Below are 18,167 nucleotides of genomic sequence, written 5' to 3' on the forward strand. Positions count from 1 at the left end.
GAAACTCCAAACCAACCAACCAATGAACCAACAAAAAAACCAACCACCAAACCCAAAAAGCACAAGGTGTGCCAGAAACCATGTGGAAAGATTAATTCAACTCAATTACACTAAAACTGAATCGAGTGAAGGATATATATATATATACACACACACACACTTATGTATATATGTGTGTGTATACATATATACAAAATAAAGTGAGAAGTCATTAGAAGATGATTGTAAACTACTGGAGGACTGAGAATCCCCAGGGAACTACCTGGCTGCAGAATATGCAACAGTTATCTAGTTGGTACTAGGTATATTGTTTACACGATCACTAATAAAGAGGGAAAAAAGCAAAGCAAAACAAAACAAGAGGATTTTAACGTGCTGCTTGTTTTGTTTTCAAAGGAAGATCCAAGACTGAAAATTTCTGTTCATCCGAGGAGATCCCTAGATCCAGTAGACCTGGGCCCATTACCAGTAAGTAAACCATTTTATACTTGTTTTGCAGATACAACAATTTTAATACTTAAATTAGCACTATTGAAACTTGCACATGAGAAAATGCAGCCTGCTTTTTTGATATAAAAAATAGTCTATTTTGAATTCCAGTGCTGAGAGTATATGGCGGGGGGGGGGAATGCCCCCAGCTGCAGATCATGTTGAATTCTATGCAAACTATACAGTCAGAAATTTATTTAAAAGTGTCTCCTTCTTACAGCCAGGGTGGGAAGAGAGAACTCACACAGATGGAAGAATATTCTTCATAAACCACAGTATGTACAATGTAGTATTCTTCCCCAACTCATCATTTTTGTTTCTGAACATTATCTAAATTAACAGAACTAACTAAGAAATGTCTTGCAGATACAAAGAAAACACAATGGGAGGATCCTCGATTGCAAAATGTGGCAATAACTGGACCAGTAAGCTTTCCTTATGTAGCTTTACATATTTTTCAAGAATATTGTTAATAGAATCCAGACAAACTCTTGTCATTTATCAGGTACTCAGTCTAGAAGATGAAACTTCCAGGGTGTTTGAACAAGGCATTTTTATTTCTTTTTAAAGACTGTTTAGAAAGCTTTCTGTGGAAATGGTCTTTAAATGCCAAAAAGAAAAATTGGTTTGCAGAGTCGTAAGAAAGTTTCCTTATAGGCTGGGGGTGGGATTTGAAGTGGGTAAGAAACTTTATTATTTTTTTTTTATCCACAGTGTCCAAAATAATACTAGTTCAATTCATGAAGTAAACTTAAAAAAAAACCAAAACAAAACACCCAAGAAAAAAAAAGAAAATGGCTTTAAAAGGGGTGGAATAAATTTCCAACTGAAAAACAATAATCTAGCCTTGATACTTAATCCAAAGTGCAAAATTACCCGTACTAATTGCAAAGACGGTGCACATTATAATTATAGATGGGTTTTAGTGTTCAGCTGATATCTGTGTTTATTAATAGCCCACATATGTAAACAACCTTCTCTGTCCATGGAAAATAGAGGTGTTTGTAGCCAGGTCTGTCATGATACAGCAAGGAAAGACTATGCGTTATGTAAGTCACCAAAGGCATTTTGGTCACTTTGATCTGGGCCAGTCAGTGATCTTAGTCAGTCACATCAGCTAATAGTAAAACATCGGATAAATTCTATGAACTGATCAGAACAAATGATCTGAACAAAGAAGTACTTTTCATTCCAGATGTTTTGAACTCTCCATGTATTTATAAATTGAAAGTCTCCCCTGATACTTAGTAAAACATGTATTCCTGTTTTCTGAGAACTTAAATGCATGGTCTACGTTTCACAAATATAGACTAGTTTATATTACATTAATTGTTAGAGTATCTCAAGCACTCCCTCCCCCCCTTTTTTTTTTTTTCAAAGGCTGTGCCTTACTCCAGGGACTATAAGCGGAAGTATGAGTTCTTCAGAAAGAAGTTGAAGAAACAGGTTAGTAATCAGTAGTAATCCAACAGAAGGTTAAGAAACTTATGTCCCTAAACAAAGGAAAGCTTGGGTTACAGTGAAAGGAAATTGAACTTTGTAACCTGCTTAGGGAAGGTAGATTTACTGTCTGATCACGAATACATATGTGAAGCAGCAACTTGGTAACAATTAGCATTTAACCTAACAGTAGGGTTTGTGACTTTATGCAGTGATGAGACTGCAAGCAATCTGATTGAAAGAGAAGAAGTTCTAAAAGGTTAAAAAAATTGTGAACCTGGAAGTAGGCTGGCAACAGAAGAGTTTGGAAATTACTGATCTAGCACATAATAGTTTTTGGAACTCAGAATATGGAAATAGAAGTTCTCAAACTAGATTTTAGACTGTCCAGATAGAAATCTGTACTGTCATCTTGGTCAGGCTAGATGACTAATAAATTGTTATCACCTTAAAATCTTAAGTTTATGCATCTCATTTGCAAGTTCTACTTTGAAGTGGCAGTGCCAGATATATTTATAACACAAAGCATAAAAGACTGTAAATAGCATCTGGATATCCAGATAACAATGAGTCTTGCACAACTGCAATCAAACTTGGTGTCCTTGGGAGATATTTTATATGTATAATAATAGCCTTTGAGTTCAGACCCATACTTCACCTTTTATGTACCAAGTCTGTCTCTACCCTTTCTGAAACCTATGCATTTTGAGCTGTACACTAATGCATTTTGAGCATTGTACACAACTATATGTGCACCTCATTTTTTTGTGTTCCTAGTCAAACAAGCTTGGCATTCATTCAAATGTCATTATACTAATCTGAGAAGTGATAGACAGCTCAGCCACACAATATAATTGTAGTAATTCAAGAATTAAATACACAAGTAGATTTTAAAGCATACATTACTATTGCATTTTAAGCATTCACAAATACCAAAATGACAATTAGGGGAACAGATTGATTTTTACTGAGATATAATTATTGAATACTATTTTAATCAGCTAAGTTTGAGGTTAGTAATTGATTTTATTATTGCTTCAACTTTTTTCTGAAAATTTCATTTGCAACTAAAACCAGGATTTACTTATTTATTTTAGTTTAGGAATATTTACTGCTTTCCGAAATGATGAAAAAGACCTACATATTTCAGCCATGCTGTAAATTAGAGATATAATATTGCACAGTATTTTGCAACTTGGAAAATGACAAATTATGTGCTCCCCCACCCCAAGTAATTATTTTTTGTTTGTAGTTTGGCTCAAGCTGTTGTTGAATATAAATAGGCATTACATTTAAATGCAGCATTCTGGTTTTGTTTTTTTTTAATTTAGGATAGATTATTTAAGGAGTAGAAGAAAATAAAAAGGAAGCATATCTGAACACGTGCTGTTCAGAGTGATTTATTAAATATTTCTGCATTCAGAAATTCATTATTTCTACTGAGACTGTGACTAGTTCTTTGGAATTTGAAATATATTGAGTTTCACTGCATCATCCTAATCTAGTCATAGAGCAACATGACTTGAAATTTCCTGTTCCCACTTTCACTGAATTTCTCTATTTTACCTGAAGTAATTGCTGAAATAAACTGGCTGAAAACAAGTGAAATCAAGAAAATACTCTGTTCTCATATAGTGATTTAATGATTCAGCAAAGTTTTATTCCTGGTTTATTAGGAGCTTACTCTGAAAGCTCAGCAGCAAATATGAGCTCCTTGGATATTTTTATTTAAATATTTTCCTGTATGATAGTAAATATAAATCTTGTGATTTGTTCCTGTGACTTCAAATTTTAAGTGGACTGATATTTATTTGAATATTGTAGGAATACTTGTTTGTCATCTATGTCTTAAGTAAGAGAAAAGGACACCTAGCCTTATAGTTAGAATATTGAACTAGAAGGTGAAATAAATCCGGTAAAATTGTTCTAAAATAATTTTATTTATAAACTCTGAGCTTTTTTTTTTTTTTTATCAAGCCTATAATGTGATGAATTTTTAGTGTTAAATAGTTTCCATGCCTTGCTGCATGCAGAACAACTGAGCATATGCTGTTACCAGTAAGAACTTATTTTAACCCTGTTTTCTTGGTGTGAAATAGAACTTTGAAACTCTCCATGCTAGTTGAATTGTATGTAAATAGAGCCTCTTGTCAATCATATTGTGTTATGTTTCCAAATTATTTAAGAAAAGGATTTGTGTGCCATTCTTTGTTTATAGAATTTGCATACTTTGCAAGACTAAAAGATGCTGGGTTTTGTTCTATTATTCTATATTTTAATTTCTTTTTTTTTTTTTTTTTAGAGTGATATTCCAAATAGATTTGAAATGAAAATTCATCGCACAACAATCCTTGAAGATTCTTATAGAAGAATTATAGCTGTAAAGAGAGCAGATTTCCTTAAAGCAAGACTTTGGATTGAATTTGATGGTGAAAAAGGTTTAGACTATGGAGGAGTGGCCAGGGAATGGTTCTTCCTTCTCTCTAAAGAAATGTTTAATCCTTATTATGGATTGTTTGAATATTCAGCTACGTAAGTAATACAGGTCTAGAAGACATGCAGACTAGTTAGGGAAAGCAGATCAGTTGTATTTCTTATACAAACTTTAAGAATGGAATTACTTTTTTTCACCTCCTAAACTGTATAGGAGGGTTGTTAATAACTGCAATATTCTGCACCTAGTTCTTTGTTTGACAGAAGAATAATGTGGAGACAGTACCTGGTTTTGGTTTGGTTTTGTTTGTTTGTTTTTTTTCAGCAGTCTAACATAAGCCATGTTGTCTTTGCATAGATAAGCATATGCTTGCAACCATCTGTTACTTGCAGAAAAGGCAGTATTTAACAAATAATACAGAGAATGTTACTCTGACTACTTTAATAGGAGTTAATCCCTTCTCTTTGGTATATCTCTAACTTACAAAGGTAGTTAATGGTGTTTCAAAACTTCTATTTCTACTGTGCTAATAGAATCTTCTATTGAGTATTCTTTAATATTAGATTAGTGATTTATAAATCCGGTTATGATTATTCTTTCAACCTGATGAAAAGTAATACCTTATTTAACCAGGGATGTTTTCCAGATCTTCAAATGTGAGACTGTTCCAATAGTACAATATTTTGTTTTTCTTTTTCTTCCCTGCTCCCTCCCTCAACTTCAGAGATAACTATACTCTGCAGATCAATCCAAACTCTGGACTTTGCAATGAAGATCATCTCTCTTATTTCAAGTTTATAGGTCGTGTAGCTGGAATGGCTGTTTACCATGGCAAACTTTTGGATGGTTAGTATTTATTTTATGTAATACGATATTTAGATTAATACTGTGCATATTTTGAATTGTAAGTTACATACTGTTCAATTTATTTCTTCTTCTTTAAAGCCTTTTTTATTCGTCCTTTTTACAAGATGATGCTCCAAAAACCAATAACGCTTCATGATATGGAGTCTGTGGTATGTAATTTGCTTTATCGTGTATGTTAGGATTTCATGTTCATAATAACTTTTTTATATATCTTTAATGACATCGTGAAGGTTTGAAACTGCATGATTCAAAGAAATTTTAGGCTACGTCTTTTATAAGCCTGTATCATGGTTTAACCCTAGCCAGCAACTAAGCACCACACAGCTCCTTGCTCACCACCCTGCCCTGGTGGGATGGGGGAGAGAATCAGAAGGGTTAAAGTGAGAAAACTCATGGGTTGAGATAAAGACAGTTTAATAGGTAAAGTAAAAGCCGCGCACACAAGCAAAGCAAAGCAAGGAATTCATTCACTACTTCCCATCATCAGGCAGGTGTTCAGCCATCTCCAGGAAAGCAGGGCTCCATCATGCCCAACGGTTACTTGGGAAGACGAACACCATCACTCCGGACCTCCTCCCTTTCTTCTTCTTCCCCCAGCTTTATATGCTGAGCATGACGTCGTATGGTCTGGAATACCCCTTTGGTCAGTTGGGGTCAGCTGTCCTGGCGGTGTCTCCTCCCAACTTCTTGTGCGTCCCCAGCCTCCTCACTGGTGGGGTGGGGTGAGAAGCAGAAAAGGCCTTGATTCTGTGTAAGCACTGCTCAGCAGTAATGAAAACATCTCATCATTATCAACACTGTTTTCAGCACAAATCCAAAACATAGCCCCACACTAGCTACTATGAAGAAAATGAATGCCCTGCCAAAATCAGCACAGTCTGTAACTTGTGTAGGAATTAAAACTTCCAGTGAAAATCAGAGAGACCTAGACTCTGGTTTAAGTCAGTTAAGCTGTATTGAAAACTTAACTCTAAACTTTCTGTGATGTTTTCTTAAAATATTTTTAGACACTAGTGTTCTTAAAATTAAAAATAAACATCTTTGGGATCACGCTCTCAACCTGTTTTTTAAATTAGTTTGTGTCTTTTGATTATTAAAAAGAAAGGTATTCTTATACTTCCAGAGACTGAAAATATTTGAGTGATGCTATGTAACATTTTTAGAGGAAAACATGGTCCTTACAATATTCTTGTTTGTTTGTTCCCCTGATAATGATTCTTACCTAGAGTAGTCCTGGGCAGGGTGATTTTTATTCAGTCTCTTTAATCTAATACTGTTTTTGCTGTCCTATAAGAATACAGAATATAGTTCCTGTCTGTTTCTGAGTAATAGATTTATAGATGTGTCCTGATTTTTTTTTCTCAGTACTGTAGAATCATAGAATGGATTGGGTTGGAAGGGACCTTGAAGATCATCTAGTTCCAACCCCCCTGCCATGGGCAGGGACACCTTCCACTAGACCAGGTTGCTCAAAGCCCCATCCAACCTGGCCTTGAACGCTTCCAGGGATGGGGCATCCACAACTTCTCTGGGCAACCTGTCCCAGTGTCTCACTGCCCTCACAGTAAAGAATTTCTTCCTAATATCGAATCTAAATCTACCCTCTTCCAATGTAAAACCGTTACCCCTTGTCCTATCATTACACTCCCAGTTAAAGAGTCCCTCCCCATCTTTCCTGTAGGCCCCCTTTAAGTACTGGAAGGCCTGTACAAGGTCTCCCTGGAGTCTTCTCCAGACTGACCAACCCCAACTCTCTCAGCCTATCCTCATAGGAGAGGTGCTCCAGCCCTCTGATCATCTTCCTGGCCCTCCTCTGGACCTGCTGGAGCAGGTCCATGTCCTTCTTGTGTTGGGGACCCCAGAGCTGAACACAGGTGGGGTCTCCCGAGAGCGGAGTAGGGGGGAGAATCATCTCCCTTGACCTGCTGGTCATGCTTCTTTTGGTGCAGCCCAGGATGCGATTGGCTTTATCTTAATTTTAATTTTCTGAGGCTCTTCGTAGTAATGCCTAACAATACAGGGAAGATAAATACAGGACGAGAGGCAGAGTCGAGTCCAAAATACGTTAATTTAGATAATGCTTTGGCATCTTATCACCAGTTCGCTGCGTGAGAGATTTTTAGTCCTGAGATTGCCGAGTCTTCAGGTTTCAAACATCTTTAAATGTCTTTGTAGCTTTGTATAATTGCAGAGTCTCTGCATCCAATACAGGATTATTCTAGGTAGCAGCATTCACTGGGCTGTAATGGAGCCTCTTGTAGCTTAAAAGGTGCCTACTCTATTTTGTATTTACTATTTTGTAATTCTTTCTCTTAGGATAGCGAATATTACAATTCTCTGAGATGGATTCTTGAAAATGATCCAACAGAACTGGACCTCAGATTTATAGTTGATGAAGAACTTTTTGGTCAGGTTAGTATGTTTATGTAAAGTAGAATAGACAAAACATGAAAGAAAACATTTGACCTGTGAAATTAGCTGATTTTTATCTCTATGGTATTAAGCAAAACCCTTCATTCATAGTCATGTTGGTTTGTTCACTCAGCTGCTTCTTTTAGCTGGCACATGCTCATGCAGTGCTCTGTTAGCCTGGCTGTGATGTGATAAAAGACTTGGAAATAAGCAGAGCTTTAAAAAATAGGATGTGCTTTTTTCTTAAATAATACTTGTATTGAAATGTAGCTGTTGCTGTGAATGCAACTGAGACTAAGATATCCATAGTCCCATTACTTAATCTGGAGTAGAGGCTGGTTTTATGTGATTGGCTGGAAAGGATGAGCTCTTTTGGAAGTGGTAGGAATCATAGATTTCACTGGGAGATAATAATAGAGGTTTTTCTCTTAACATGTACTAGACAACTATGGAATAAACAAGTTCATTGCTGTGTAGAAAGCTATCCAAGATAAGTCATGTAGAAATACCACAGGTCTTGAATAAAAATTCCAAATTAGGGGTGCCAACTAGATCTAAGTAGGATAATAGCCTTTGTGGTCTTGTGTAACTAAAGTGATCCTAAGTAGGAGCATGAAAATGTACATCTGTAATGAACTGAAAATCAGGTATTTGTCTACTGAGGTTCTAGTAGTATAAATCATTATGTAACAGATATGCATATTGTTTCACTTATTTATTGGGACCATTGCTGAAATTGTTCTGTAAGTGTTTTTCCTTGAGATCTGGAAAAAAGGCTGAGTCACTGAATATGTGGTTAGTAAAGACCACATTACTGAGAACTTGTGTGCGAACTTATGTAATCTGTTGTAGCAGGTCAGAAAAAAATTGAGGTTGCCCCATTGCAGTCTGGCATGCCTGAATAATACTTTTTTTAAATCAATCAAAGTCTATTTTTTCAGGTGACCTGTGAAACTGGTTCTATTTCTCATAGTTTTCAAATTCTGCAGTCTTCAAAAGTTAACTAAATTACCTAATATTAGCATATGAATTCTATTACATACTTATCTCATTTAAGACCTATTCTATGTACTGCATTTAGACCCATCAACATGAACTGAAAAGTGGTGGATCAGAAATAGTTGTCACCAACAAGAACAAGAGAGACTACATTCAGTAAGTAGTGGTCACTACGTGCAATGTGTCTCACTGGATTTCCCCTCTAGTAATAGGGGCTGTGTGTTAGTTGTATTAACAAAAGGAAGTTGTTGCTTTGTATATGAATTGCTTTTATTTTAAATGTTTTTGTCTTGGTTTTTTACAGTCTCGTAATTCAGTGGAGATTTGTGAGCAGAGTGCAGAAACAAATGGCAGCCTTTAAAGAGGTATAGTTTTAATTACAAAAGAAATTCTAAGAATTTGTTGCATCTAATCTTAAGATGAGCTTTTTTGGGCATCCTGAAGACCCACAGATAATGTTGTTACAGGTATAAAAAAGGCAGTGATACTGTTTGTAGTGTCAGCGTTGAATTATTTCAGACATAAAAATATTTTTGGTATGTTTTTACTGCGGTGTTTAATTCATATTGAAAAATTTGCTTATTTCTCAATCCTGGCTGACAGCTTTAGCTTTAGTGCAAGCTATTTAATGAACTCTGCAGAAATGAAAATTAAATCAAACTAGTAGAATTAAATTAAACTAGCTGGTTTATCCTTATTTGTATAAATTATATTACATATACGATATTCAGACTTAGAAATTCACCATTCACTGTTGCACAATAAAGATGTGAGATAAGTCAGAATTAAAAGTACTATAACCAGACTGGGGACTGCTGGTGTCCAAACATCTGTATTTGATGTATTGCTTTGGCTCTGTTTACTAAAGCATCTAAATACCATTCTCAGTGAACAAAAATGCTTAAATAATGTTGACTTGATTTTTAAAAACTTCCCTCCTTTTCAGGGCTTTTTTGAACTAATACCACAGGATCTGATTAAAATTTTTGATGAAAATGAGCTAGAGGTAAGTGTATAATGGAAAAGAAAACAAATTATTTTGAAACTTTATGTTACTGACTTAAACTTTGGTGGTGTTGTTTTTTGTTTTGTTTTTTTTTATCTGTGTAGTTATTAATGTGTGGACTGGGAGATGTGGATGTGGCTGATTGGAAACTACATACAAAATACAAAAATGGCTACAACATAAACCATCAAGTAATACAGTGGTTCTGGAAGGTATATAATGAATTTCTAATATTTTTTTACTTAAAACCTGTTCAAAAGCTGCTGCCTTTCAGCTATGCTAGTTTATCCTGTGATTCATGAATAGGTAGGTAAATATTTGACCATTAAAATTCCTGAGAAAGATAGTAAGAAAACTAAAGATGAGATGCATGGTAAGAATGTAAATACGGTACTGATACTTGCTTTTTCAAAAAAAATTCATGTCTGACTGGGGTTAAAAATATTTCTGTGTAGTTTTTTCTGGCATGGTTCCATTAAAGAGGTGTTAAACTTTTCTGTTTAATAAATTACAGGAATTTGGCTGCTAGTTCATAACATCAGGAAAGTTCAAAGAAAGTAGGGGCCAAATCTTCAAGGGAAGTATTTTAACAGCCTGCTAAGCCAGTAACCGTACTCTTGTTACAGTGCCATTAAAAAATTGTTGACTTCATAGCTTTTAGCAATAGCAGAGAAGTAGACTATGTGTGTCACTAAAAAAACCTGCATATATATAAAGGATAATGATTTAGAGATAGAAACTATGTTGCATAAATCTGCTAGCTTAAAACCTTAATTTAAAAACAAATCTTTAATTGGAATCATTATCTTACATAGGCAGTCTTAATGATGGACTCTGAAAAGAGAATAAGATTACTTCAATTTGTTACTGGCACATCCCGTGTACCTATGAATGGGTTTGCTGAGCTGTATGGTGAGTACTTACGATTATACTCACAAGTAACAGAACATGCTGACATTGTGATATTTGACTTCAAACATAAGCACATTATTTTTCAAATTTTGCTTTAAAAATCAGTATACACTGGCAGTTATAAGAAGCAAAGCTAGAGAAGAGTCACTTAGATCACGTTTCCTATGTTCTGTAAATGCTTCATATTAATTCTGGTTTTGGAAGTTTTTAGATGTATAGGACTTCCTCAAATGAATGTGGATTTTTAAAATTCTAAAGAGCTGCAAAAATCCCTGTTTACACTTGATTGAGCTTGAAGAAAATTCTCAGTTTATCCGAGATCTGATTGCAAAGACATGCTAGCATCAGCAGTTATTCACATTCACCTAAGTTCCCCAATTGCATTTATCTGCTCACAAGCCACAGTTGTACAGATACAATTGTTTGTAAGGATATACTCTGAAGAGGACCACTGAAATGACACCAGTTAAACATAACGCCAAAAGAAAAGTAGTGAACCTACAATGCAGAGACTGAAACAAGCGGATGGCACTGGGGAGCAGACTTCAACACCAAAGCCAGAAAACCCACTGTGGAAAAACCACAGGGAAGCAGATAGAACAGCCCACAAATGGGGGTATTTTGCCTATGGGAAGTCTGTTTTCAGCTGCCATCAGCTATTATGTTTTCTGCCAGACTACTTTATTAAGGCTAAAAGTGCTTGAGATCCTATGCAAATGAGTGAATAGCCTGACTTGCATATTTGAATAAACATTTCCTTCTTTGTAAACAAGACAGAAATTTGTTTATAAAACACTAGAATTGTGAACAAATACCACCCACCATGTGTCCCCATTTCTCCATCTCTTCATTTTAATTGTAAATACTCAGTTTATTTTTTCTGTTCCATCAGCGAATGAGTTGTGAGTTCCAATGGGAGGGACAGTGCCCTCAGCAGACTTGAGCCATGTGTGTGCTGTTGCACCTGAACCTTGGTACTGTTGGAGTTACAGCACATGCTCATCGCATTGGAACCCAATCGGAATTCTGCTGCCTCTGGCTTTTTGTTTGTCTAAACACACTACCAGAGATAGAACTAAGGAATGATATAGGGAAAGAAACTGTTGAAGCTCTTGGCTCCCTTCTTCCCAAGGATTAGGATATCCTTGGGCAGTCTTCTGGTCAAGTCTCAGTTGCTGTAGTTCTGTTTACTCATTAATGAAAAATCTAATTACAGTTGTCTTGCACAGTGCTTTGTTTCTTTCTCTTAGTTATTTCTGCTTTACTGTGGCCAGCATGCCATCCTTACTAAACCCCAGTAATGAACACAATCACATTTCCAGTACCTGCTTGTATTTGGAGAACTGTAGGTGGTTCTTCAGTGCTTTGTGTTGGTATGTGACTCTTGCTGCTGCCGGGCTGCCCATGTGGTTCTTACCACCTTCGGGCTGCGGTCCTAGAGCTGGCTTTCTAGCGGGAGACCTCCCTCTTGTGGCCCAGAGAGAAATTTCTGCTCATAAAAAGGGAGTACTTGGTGTCTGGGAGCAAATCCACCCAAGTTTGAGAACTAGGACACTGAAGAGACGTGGCTTTCTTATATTTCTTGTCTTCCCCCTACCCTGCTTTGTCAGCCTTTAGTTAATTAGTTGGATAGCTAAAATGCAAACTTATTCTTACCTAGCTATTAAGAGGGAGTTTTTTCTTACCATCAGTCATAGAGCCACTTCTCTGCCTCATCCTTATTCCAGACGTTCCTACTAGTTACTTTTTCTAACCAGCCTTCTGCATTGAAGAAACATGTAATCCCAAAGAAGAAAGTAAAGAAGAGGAGCTGAAAGTGTTCCCACAACTACTGACATACCTGTCTCACTGATAATATTTTAGGATGAAGTGCTCAGTGTTTGCTCTCATCTGTCTAGTTCATTCACTAGACTTGTCTGAAGTATAGTTTCTGTGTATTGATTGGTATTTCCTGCCTTTTTGTGTATGTTAGTAGTTGTGAAAGGTTTTTTTCCCCCTTGTTTTATTTTCATGTTTGGGATTAATTGTCTTGGGGTTTTTGTTGGTTTGGTTGTTCCCCCCCCCGCCGCCTCTTGTATAAGTTGGCTAACATCTTCCAAATCCACTTCTGCAATGTGCATTATTACATGTTGTTATAATATAATTTCATTTTATTATGAATATGTATACATTTCTTTTTTCATGGCTCTCTAAAACCACAAATGAAATATTTTTGAATTGTCAGTTATAACTTGCGTAGTCAAAAAAACCACCAACATTTTGGAGGAGTCATGAAAAAAAGGGAAGGTGTCTGCCTGCATTATAAAACCAAATTCATTTCATGTCTAAAGGTACTCCACAGCACTTATACCTCAGATGTATTCTTGGATCAACCTGTTCTCATTACTGCTGCTCATATTTAATCTGAAACACGTTTCACATCTTCCATTTCAGAAGCAGAAGGCTACTCATACTTGGGTAGCCGTCTGCCTTGCAGTACAATTCTCTAACTATATTGATGGTCATCTTGTAGACTAGTCAGAGGACACCCACTGTCAGAGATCATCTGCTGTTCTCTGACAAGATAGTGGTTTGATTTTTTTTTTATATATATTTTTTAATTACACAGTCTTCTCCAGACATGCACAAATGCTTTCAACAGCTTAAGGAAATGGTTACAAAATGCCCTTTGCATCCTCTTGGCGAGAGTTGAGAGGTCCAGGAAACTTTCAGAAACATGCCGTAAGAGAGTTGCTGAAGGCACAGGCATATCTGGAGTTGGACTTGCTAGCCAAAAAACTTCTCTTGGGTGCCTGTGTACATCCCTGGAGTACACATACAGCCACCGTGTTTCAAAAAGTTCTCAGTTACTCTACTTTGTTGTTGCATAGGTAAAGGTGGACACTGAATACTTTCTGCCAGGTTATATAACTTGGCACATTGTGATAAACATGTCTAAATTTTTACATGCAAAACTTATACACTATAAAACTATCATCTGCACAAAATTTTCCATGCCAACTACTTTGCATATGCATTTGGGTCTTAGACTTCTGAGCTTAAGGTGTGAAAGTCTCTTGAAATTAAGATATAGCAAGAAATAATTAAAAATACAAGTGAGTTGGGATTATTGACCATTACTGAGTGTAGACTGTATTTGCTTCATATAGATAGCTCCTACTAATGTCAGAATTGGATTACAAAACTCCAAAATATTTCATAATTTGAATTTCTAATTATAAAAATCTCATAATGGGGTGAAAATTGATGTATTCTTTTCTGCAGGTTCAAACGGACCACAGTTGTTTACAGTTGAACAATGGGGTTCCCCTGAAAAACTGCCAAGAGCTCATACCTGGTGAGTATTTAATTTAGGTAAATTATGGCCTTTAGTAAGAGTGATAAAATACTTAAGAGTTTTCATCTGTTTTTCAGCTTTAATCGCTTGGATTTGCCTCCATATGACTCATTTGAAGATTTATGGGATAAACTTCTTCTAGCGATTGAAAATACTCAGGGTTTTGATGGGGTTGATTAAGACAGACATGAATTGTATCAGTCCAGTGCTGCAATTTCATTTTAAGGGTTTACAAACAAATTTGAATTTTCCAGGGACTACCATTGTATTTAGTCACATGGTTATTGATAGTATCACTTGTAATATAAGTAAATATTAAAAATTCACTAACTTTTGAAAATGTATTTTGCCATTTTCACAGTTTTGTGTACTTTGCTAATAACTACAATATACACATTGGATGGGCCAGTGCCAAGTAAGTAAAAAAACTAAAATGTTTTTAAGCAGTTGCCTCTTCTACAGTATTTGTCAGACTGTCCTGCAGTAAACTACTGAAGTAAAACTGTGAAGAAATCTTTGCAGGGGTGTAAATTTGAATTGCTGCTTTAAGAGGAACAACTGAAATTGTTAAACTGTTTTTAAAAAAACCAAACAACAACAAACCAAGCAAAACCAAAACCAACAAACTTCATGTAATGCAATATCATAATCTGTGCTGCTTCAGGCTGTTTGCTACAGATCTGCCCAAAGCACCTTATAATACAGCATATTAGGTGAAGCATTGGAAAGTATTTGTTTGCATTATCAGCCATCAGTTTGCAGAACATTGACTTGCTGACACATTTTATTTGTTAGATTTCTTTTTCTAACTTGCTTTTGTTAAAACAGTGTAACAAAACCAGAATTTTTATATAAAACAGACAAGCAGCATAATTCTGAATTGTAATGAGAAATTATATCAATTTTTTGTCTGAATTTGTATACTGTCGTTGGTTTATTGAGTTTTCATCACTTTTTCTTGATAAATTTGTAGCTCAACGATGGATAATATTTTCAATTCAGCCTTTTGCAACAAATTAATCTGAAAGTGAAATTTGTATGGATATCACTCAGTATTAGTTACTGGTAGTTAGAGGCCTTTATTATCCATTCTTGCAGTATTGCACTACGTAACAATAAAGAACATGTTTACAGGGTTTTCTGGGCCAAATTCAGCAGTCTGATATGTGCAGACTTCTCTGAACTGTGTGGAGGTTATGCACATGTAACCAGGTGCAGAATTTGGTTCTGTAATATGTTTACAGGTTATGCTAGTTTCTATAGCTGCATTTTTATATTTTTTTTTCTCCACTGTTAGTCTAGAAACCAAATTTGTTAATACAGTATAACCAAAGTCATAACCAACAATGTGCAATTTATTGTAGATCAATTTGTCATATAAATATTAGTTTGAATTCTTTTGTAAATTTGGATATTTTTTGTATTAATGTTAAAACTTTTTTTTGAGCAAGTGCTGGTTAAAAGGATTAGCAAAGTTGGTTCTAAAAATAAAAATTGGTTTATATACCTGGCTTGCTCTAATTTTAACATTTTATTACCAATATGATCTGAGGAAATGACAGTACCTAGCTTTGGCCAGCAAATTTCTGTTTAGTCACAGTCTTTATAAATATGCAAGAAGGAAGTGTAGCACATCTCTCTATAAGGATATGTAAATTATGTAACAAATGTAATAGGTCTTAAGGGATATTTAAAATCCCACTTTGTTTTATTCTTTGACTAGGTTGTTAGGGCTGAGAATATTACATGTAAATAAAGGTAACTTATACAATTTTCCCAAATCTATATGCAGTTTTGTAAAACATGAATGATATATCAGTAAATCTGTATAGATTTGAATGTAGCAGGTTTTGTTGCATAAAGCATAAAATAAGGATCCTGAGAGCAGTAAATAAAAGTTTATTCTAGTAAGTTGTGACTCAGTTCTTTGAAGTGCAAATTGGTAGTCTTGAAATAGCAAGAATTCAGTAATTTTAGTACTCCTAGGTAGACCGGGACAGCAGTTCCACTACTTCTGTATAAGTGTTGAGGTACAGCAGCGCTGTTTCCTAGTGTTCTGCTCCCAAGACGTGCAGTCTTTGAAAAAGTAATACCATGTTTTTATAAAAGCTGTAGGTTGCTGTGAGCCTTTTTTGTATGGCCAGTCTAGAAAGCCCACACGGCAGACAGGCAAAGGTGGAGGCCCCACAGGAATGCCAGCTGACTGCTGCTGAGGGAGGGTCAGGCTCCTCTCTCCTACTGTAGGAACACCCTTCTCAGATGGTCGACAAGCGCACAGCCAACAGACTTTAGTGGTGAGCGCGGCAGGGGTGCGAAAGGGGCCCTGAAACTCTGCCCCAGGCAGCGTGGACTGCCCAGCAGTGATGGGGTTGCACCGCAGGGCTGGGGGAAGCAGCCCTGGTGTGTGGGTGGAAGCTCCTGGAGAAGGATGCTGCTGCCAGGTCTTGGGCCACAGGGAGTACCTGGCACCTATTCCTAGAGCCAGGGCAGGGCTGGCCTTGCCCGCAGGAGCTCTGCTGTGGGCAAGGCACTGAGTCGCCCCATGAAAGAGCTACAGGAGAAGTGAGCAGACTTGTAACATTGGGGAGGATGAACAGCAAGAGGTCATCAGGGTCTTCGCAGAGACCTTGTACAGACAAAAGGCCAAACCACGCAGTGGGAGTAAGAAGGGGCAGCTGGAGACTACAGGGCGGGTGGTGGATGGAGATTCCCAAGATGGGTGAAGCTGGAAGCTTGTGACTTCTGGCATCAGAAGAAGGGCTTCTTCTCCACCCTTGGATATGAATTTACAAAATGGCTATGGTGCTGTAATAGATGAAGAAAGGAACAAGTTGCATTAAGGGAAGCATTCAGAGCCAGATGGGCCTGAACCAAACATTCATGCCAAGAAGTGGTGGGTGATAAGACTGCAGAGTCCCTTCTGTGGGCTTTAAACTAGGTTTGTTGAGGAATGGTGGTAACAGCTTGTGGTTAAGTAAGAGAAGAGAGGTCAGTGGTGCTAAGTACTGGAGCAGGGTGATGGGAGTGAGGCAGCCCTTGTGGAGGATGCCACAGGTTGAAGGGGGCCCACCTCATGTGCCTGAACACACTCACAGGCAGCCAGGGGAAGACGAGGAGGAGCAAGAGACATGGCTGGTATGGCTGGAGCCGCTCAGATGCGGGGAGATCTGTGGAAGGGGTGACAGGCTGGTACAGAGCTTTGTGGGTCTGGGTCAGAGGAGACACCATGGGTCAGGAGACACCAGTATGGGAAACATCCTGGTGAGGACTTGTCACAGGCTGCCTGTTTGTCATGAGGAAGTGGGCAGAGTGGTCTTTGAAGCATCTCAAGGAATTCCAGATTTGCAAACCCTGGCTCTTATAGGAGGCTAAACTCCCTGACATCTGCGGGAAGAGCAATGTGAGGGGGTGCAATGTGCGAGGCTTCTGGAGGGGGTCACAAACAGCTAAACAAGGGTGCTAGCTTGGCCAACCAGGGAGATGTTCTCCTGGATCCGCTGCGTGTCCCAACGTACTTCTATCTTCTGTACATCACACCTCCGTATTCCCTGAAGCACATACACTTAGATTTTGGGGGGGCAACTCCAAAGTTGCTACTATGAACACTTACCTGTTTTTTTCAACAGAAACACTGTTCCTGGTATGGCTCTGTGTGCCAGCTGCAGACATCTTACTATGGCATTACAGATGAGATTTTAACAGCTGCTTCCACGTGTGTTAACAACCATCTCTGTTACACTGTAATTTCTCTTAACACCCAGCAGTGCCAGATGAGGGGTAAGGCAGGAAAATTTCCCAGGTAGGTAAGAGCTAAATGTACCAGTCTGCTGAAAAATGGAGTATAGAGGGTTGACATTGGTAAGAGATTTTGTGCAGATCTGGTTAAAAAGCATAGATCTGTGAAGAAACTATCTTTTAAGGGGAGACTTGAGCAAGATGCTAATTCTGGAGCAGGGACTAGACCATAATAGGAGGGAGAAGATGGCTGCAACAGGAACAGTTTCACTTTTCTCATCTTTAAAAACACTGCACTGAAAATTCACGGGTGTCTGTCTGTGGTAGTGGTTTTCTGGGCTGCTCCAAGCCTGAGAGCTGTAAGCAAACCTGTACCCTGCCATTCACTTTGGCTTCTGCAGGTAAATATGGATTCCAACCGGCTTTTATGGAACCTGAAAAATAGAACTGAGAGTCTGTCCCGTGTTTAGTTTTGGGGTTTGTGTTTGTTTTTAATTTTTAGCACGATTCCGCGGCCCGCCCTCGGCGCCTTCCCG

The 18,167-nt window shown here is 37.4% G+C and overlaps 1 protein-coding gene across 5 annotated transcripts in view; it reads left to right on the forward strand.

Moving 5' to 3' along the window:
- Nucleotides 1–15,801, forward strand: part of NEDD4 (neural precursor cell expressed, developmentally down-regulated 4, E3 ubiquitin protein ligase) — a 64,156-nt gene extending 48,355 nt beyond the window's left edge. For all 5 annotated transcript variants that reach the window (XM_010571787.1, XM_010571789.1, XM_010571791.1 and 2 more), the window contains 15 exons: nucleotides 397–468; nucleotides 710–764; nucleotides 856–914; nucleotides 1,870–1,935; nucleotides 4,232–4,461; nucleotides 5,088–5,209; nucleotides 5,309–5,379; nucleotides 7,547–7,642; nucleotides 8,724–8,797; nucleotides 8,946–9,006; nucleotides 9,588–9,647; nucleotides 9,752–9,859; nucleotides 10,463–10,559; nucleotides 13,824–13,896; nucleotides 13,974–15,801. In XM_010571787.1, coding sequence (XP_010570089.1) covers nucleotides 397–468; nucleotides 710–764; nucleotides 856–914; nucleotides 1,870–1,935; nucleotides 4,232–4,461; nucleotides 5,088–5,209; nucleotides 5,309–5,379; nucleotides 7,547–7,642; nucleotides 8,724–8,797; nucleotides 8,946–9,006; nucleotides 9,588–9,647; nucleotides 9,752–9,859; nucleotides 10,463–10,559; nucleotides 13,824–13,896; nucleotides 13,974–14,076 — 1,347 coding nt within the window. In that variant the 3' untranslated portion in view covers nucleotides 14,077–15,801. The remainder of the gene's footprint in view (nucleotides 1–396; nucleotides 469–709; nucleotides 765–855; nucleotides 915–1,869; nucleotides 1,936–4,231; nucleotides 4,462–5,087; nucleotides 5,210–5,308; nucleotides 5,380–7,546; nucleotides 7,643–8,723; nucleotides 8,798–8,945; nucleotides 9,007–9,587; nucleotides 9,648–9,751; nucleotides 9,860–10,462; nucleotides 10,560–13,823; nucleotides 13,897–13,973) is intronic.
- The last annotated feature ends 2,366 nt before the right edge of the window (nucleotides 15,802–18,167 follow it).

Source organism: Haliaeetus leucocephalus, unplaced genomic scaffold (genome assembly GCF_000737465.1).
Source record: "Haliaeetus leucocephalus isolate CR32 unplaced genomic scaffold, Haliaeetus_leucocephalus-4.0 Scaffold339, whole genome shotgun sequence".
Lineage (NCBI taxonomy): Eukaryota > Metazoa > Chordata > Aves > Accipitriformes > Accipitridae > Haliaeetus > Haliaeetus leucocephalus.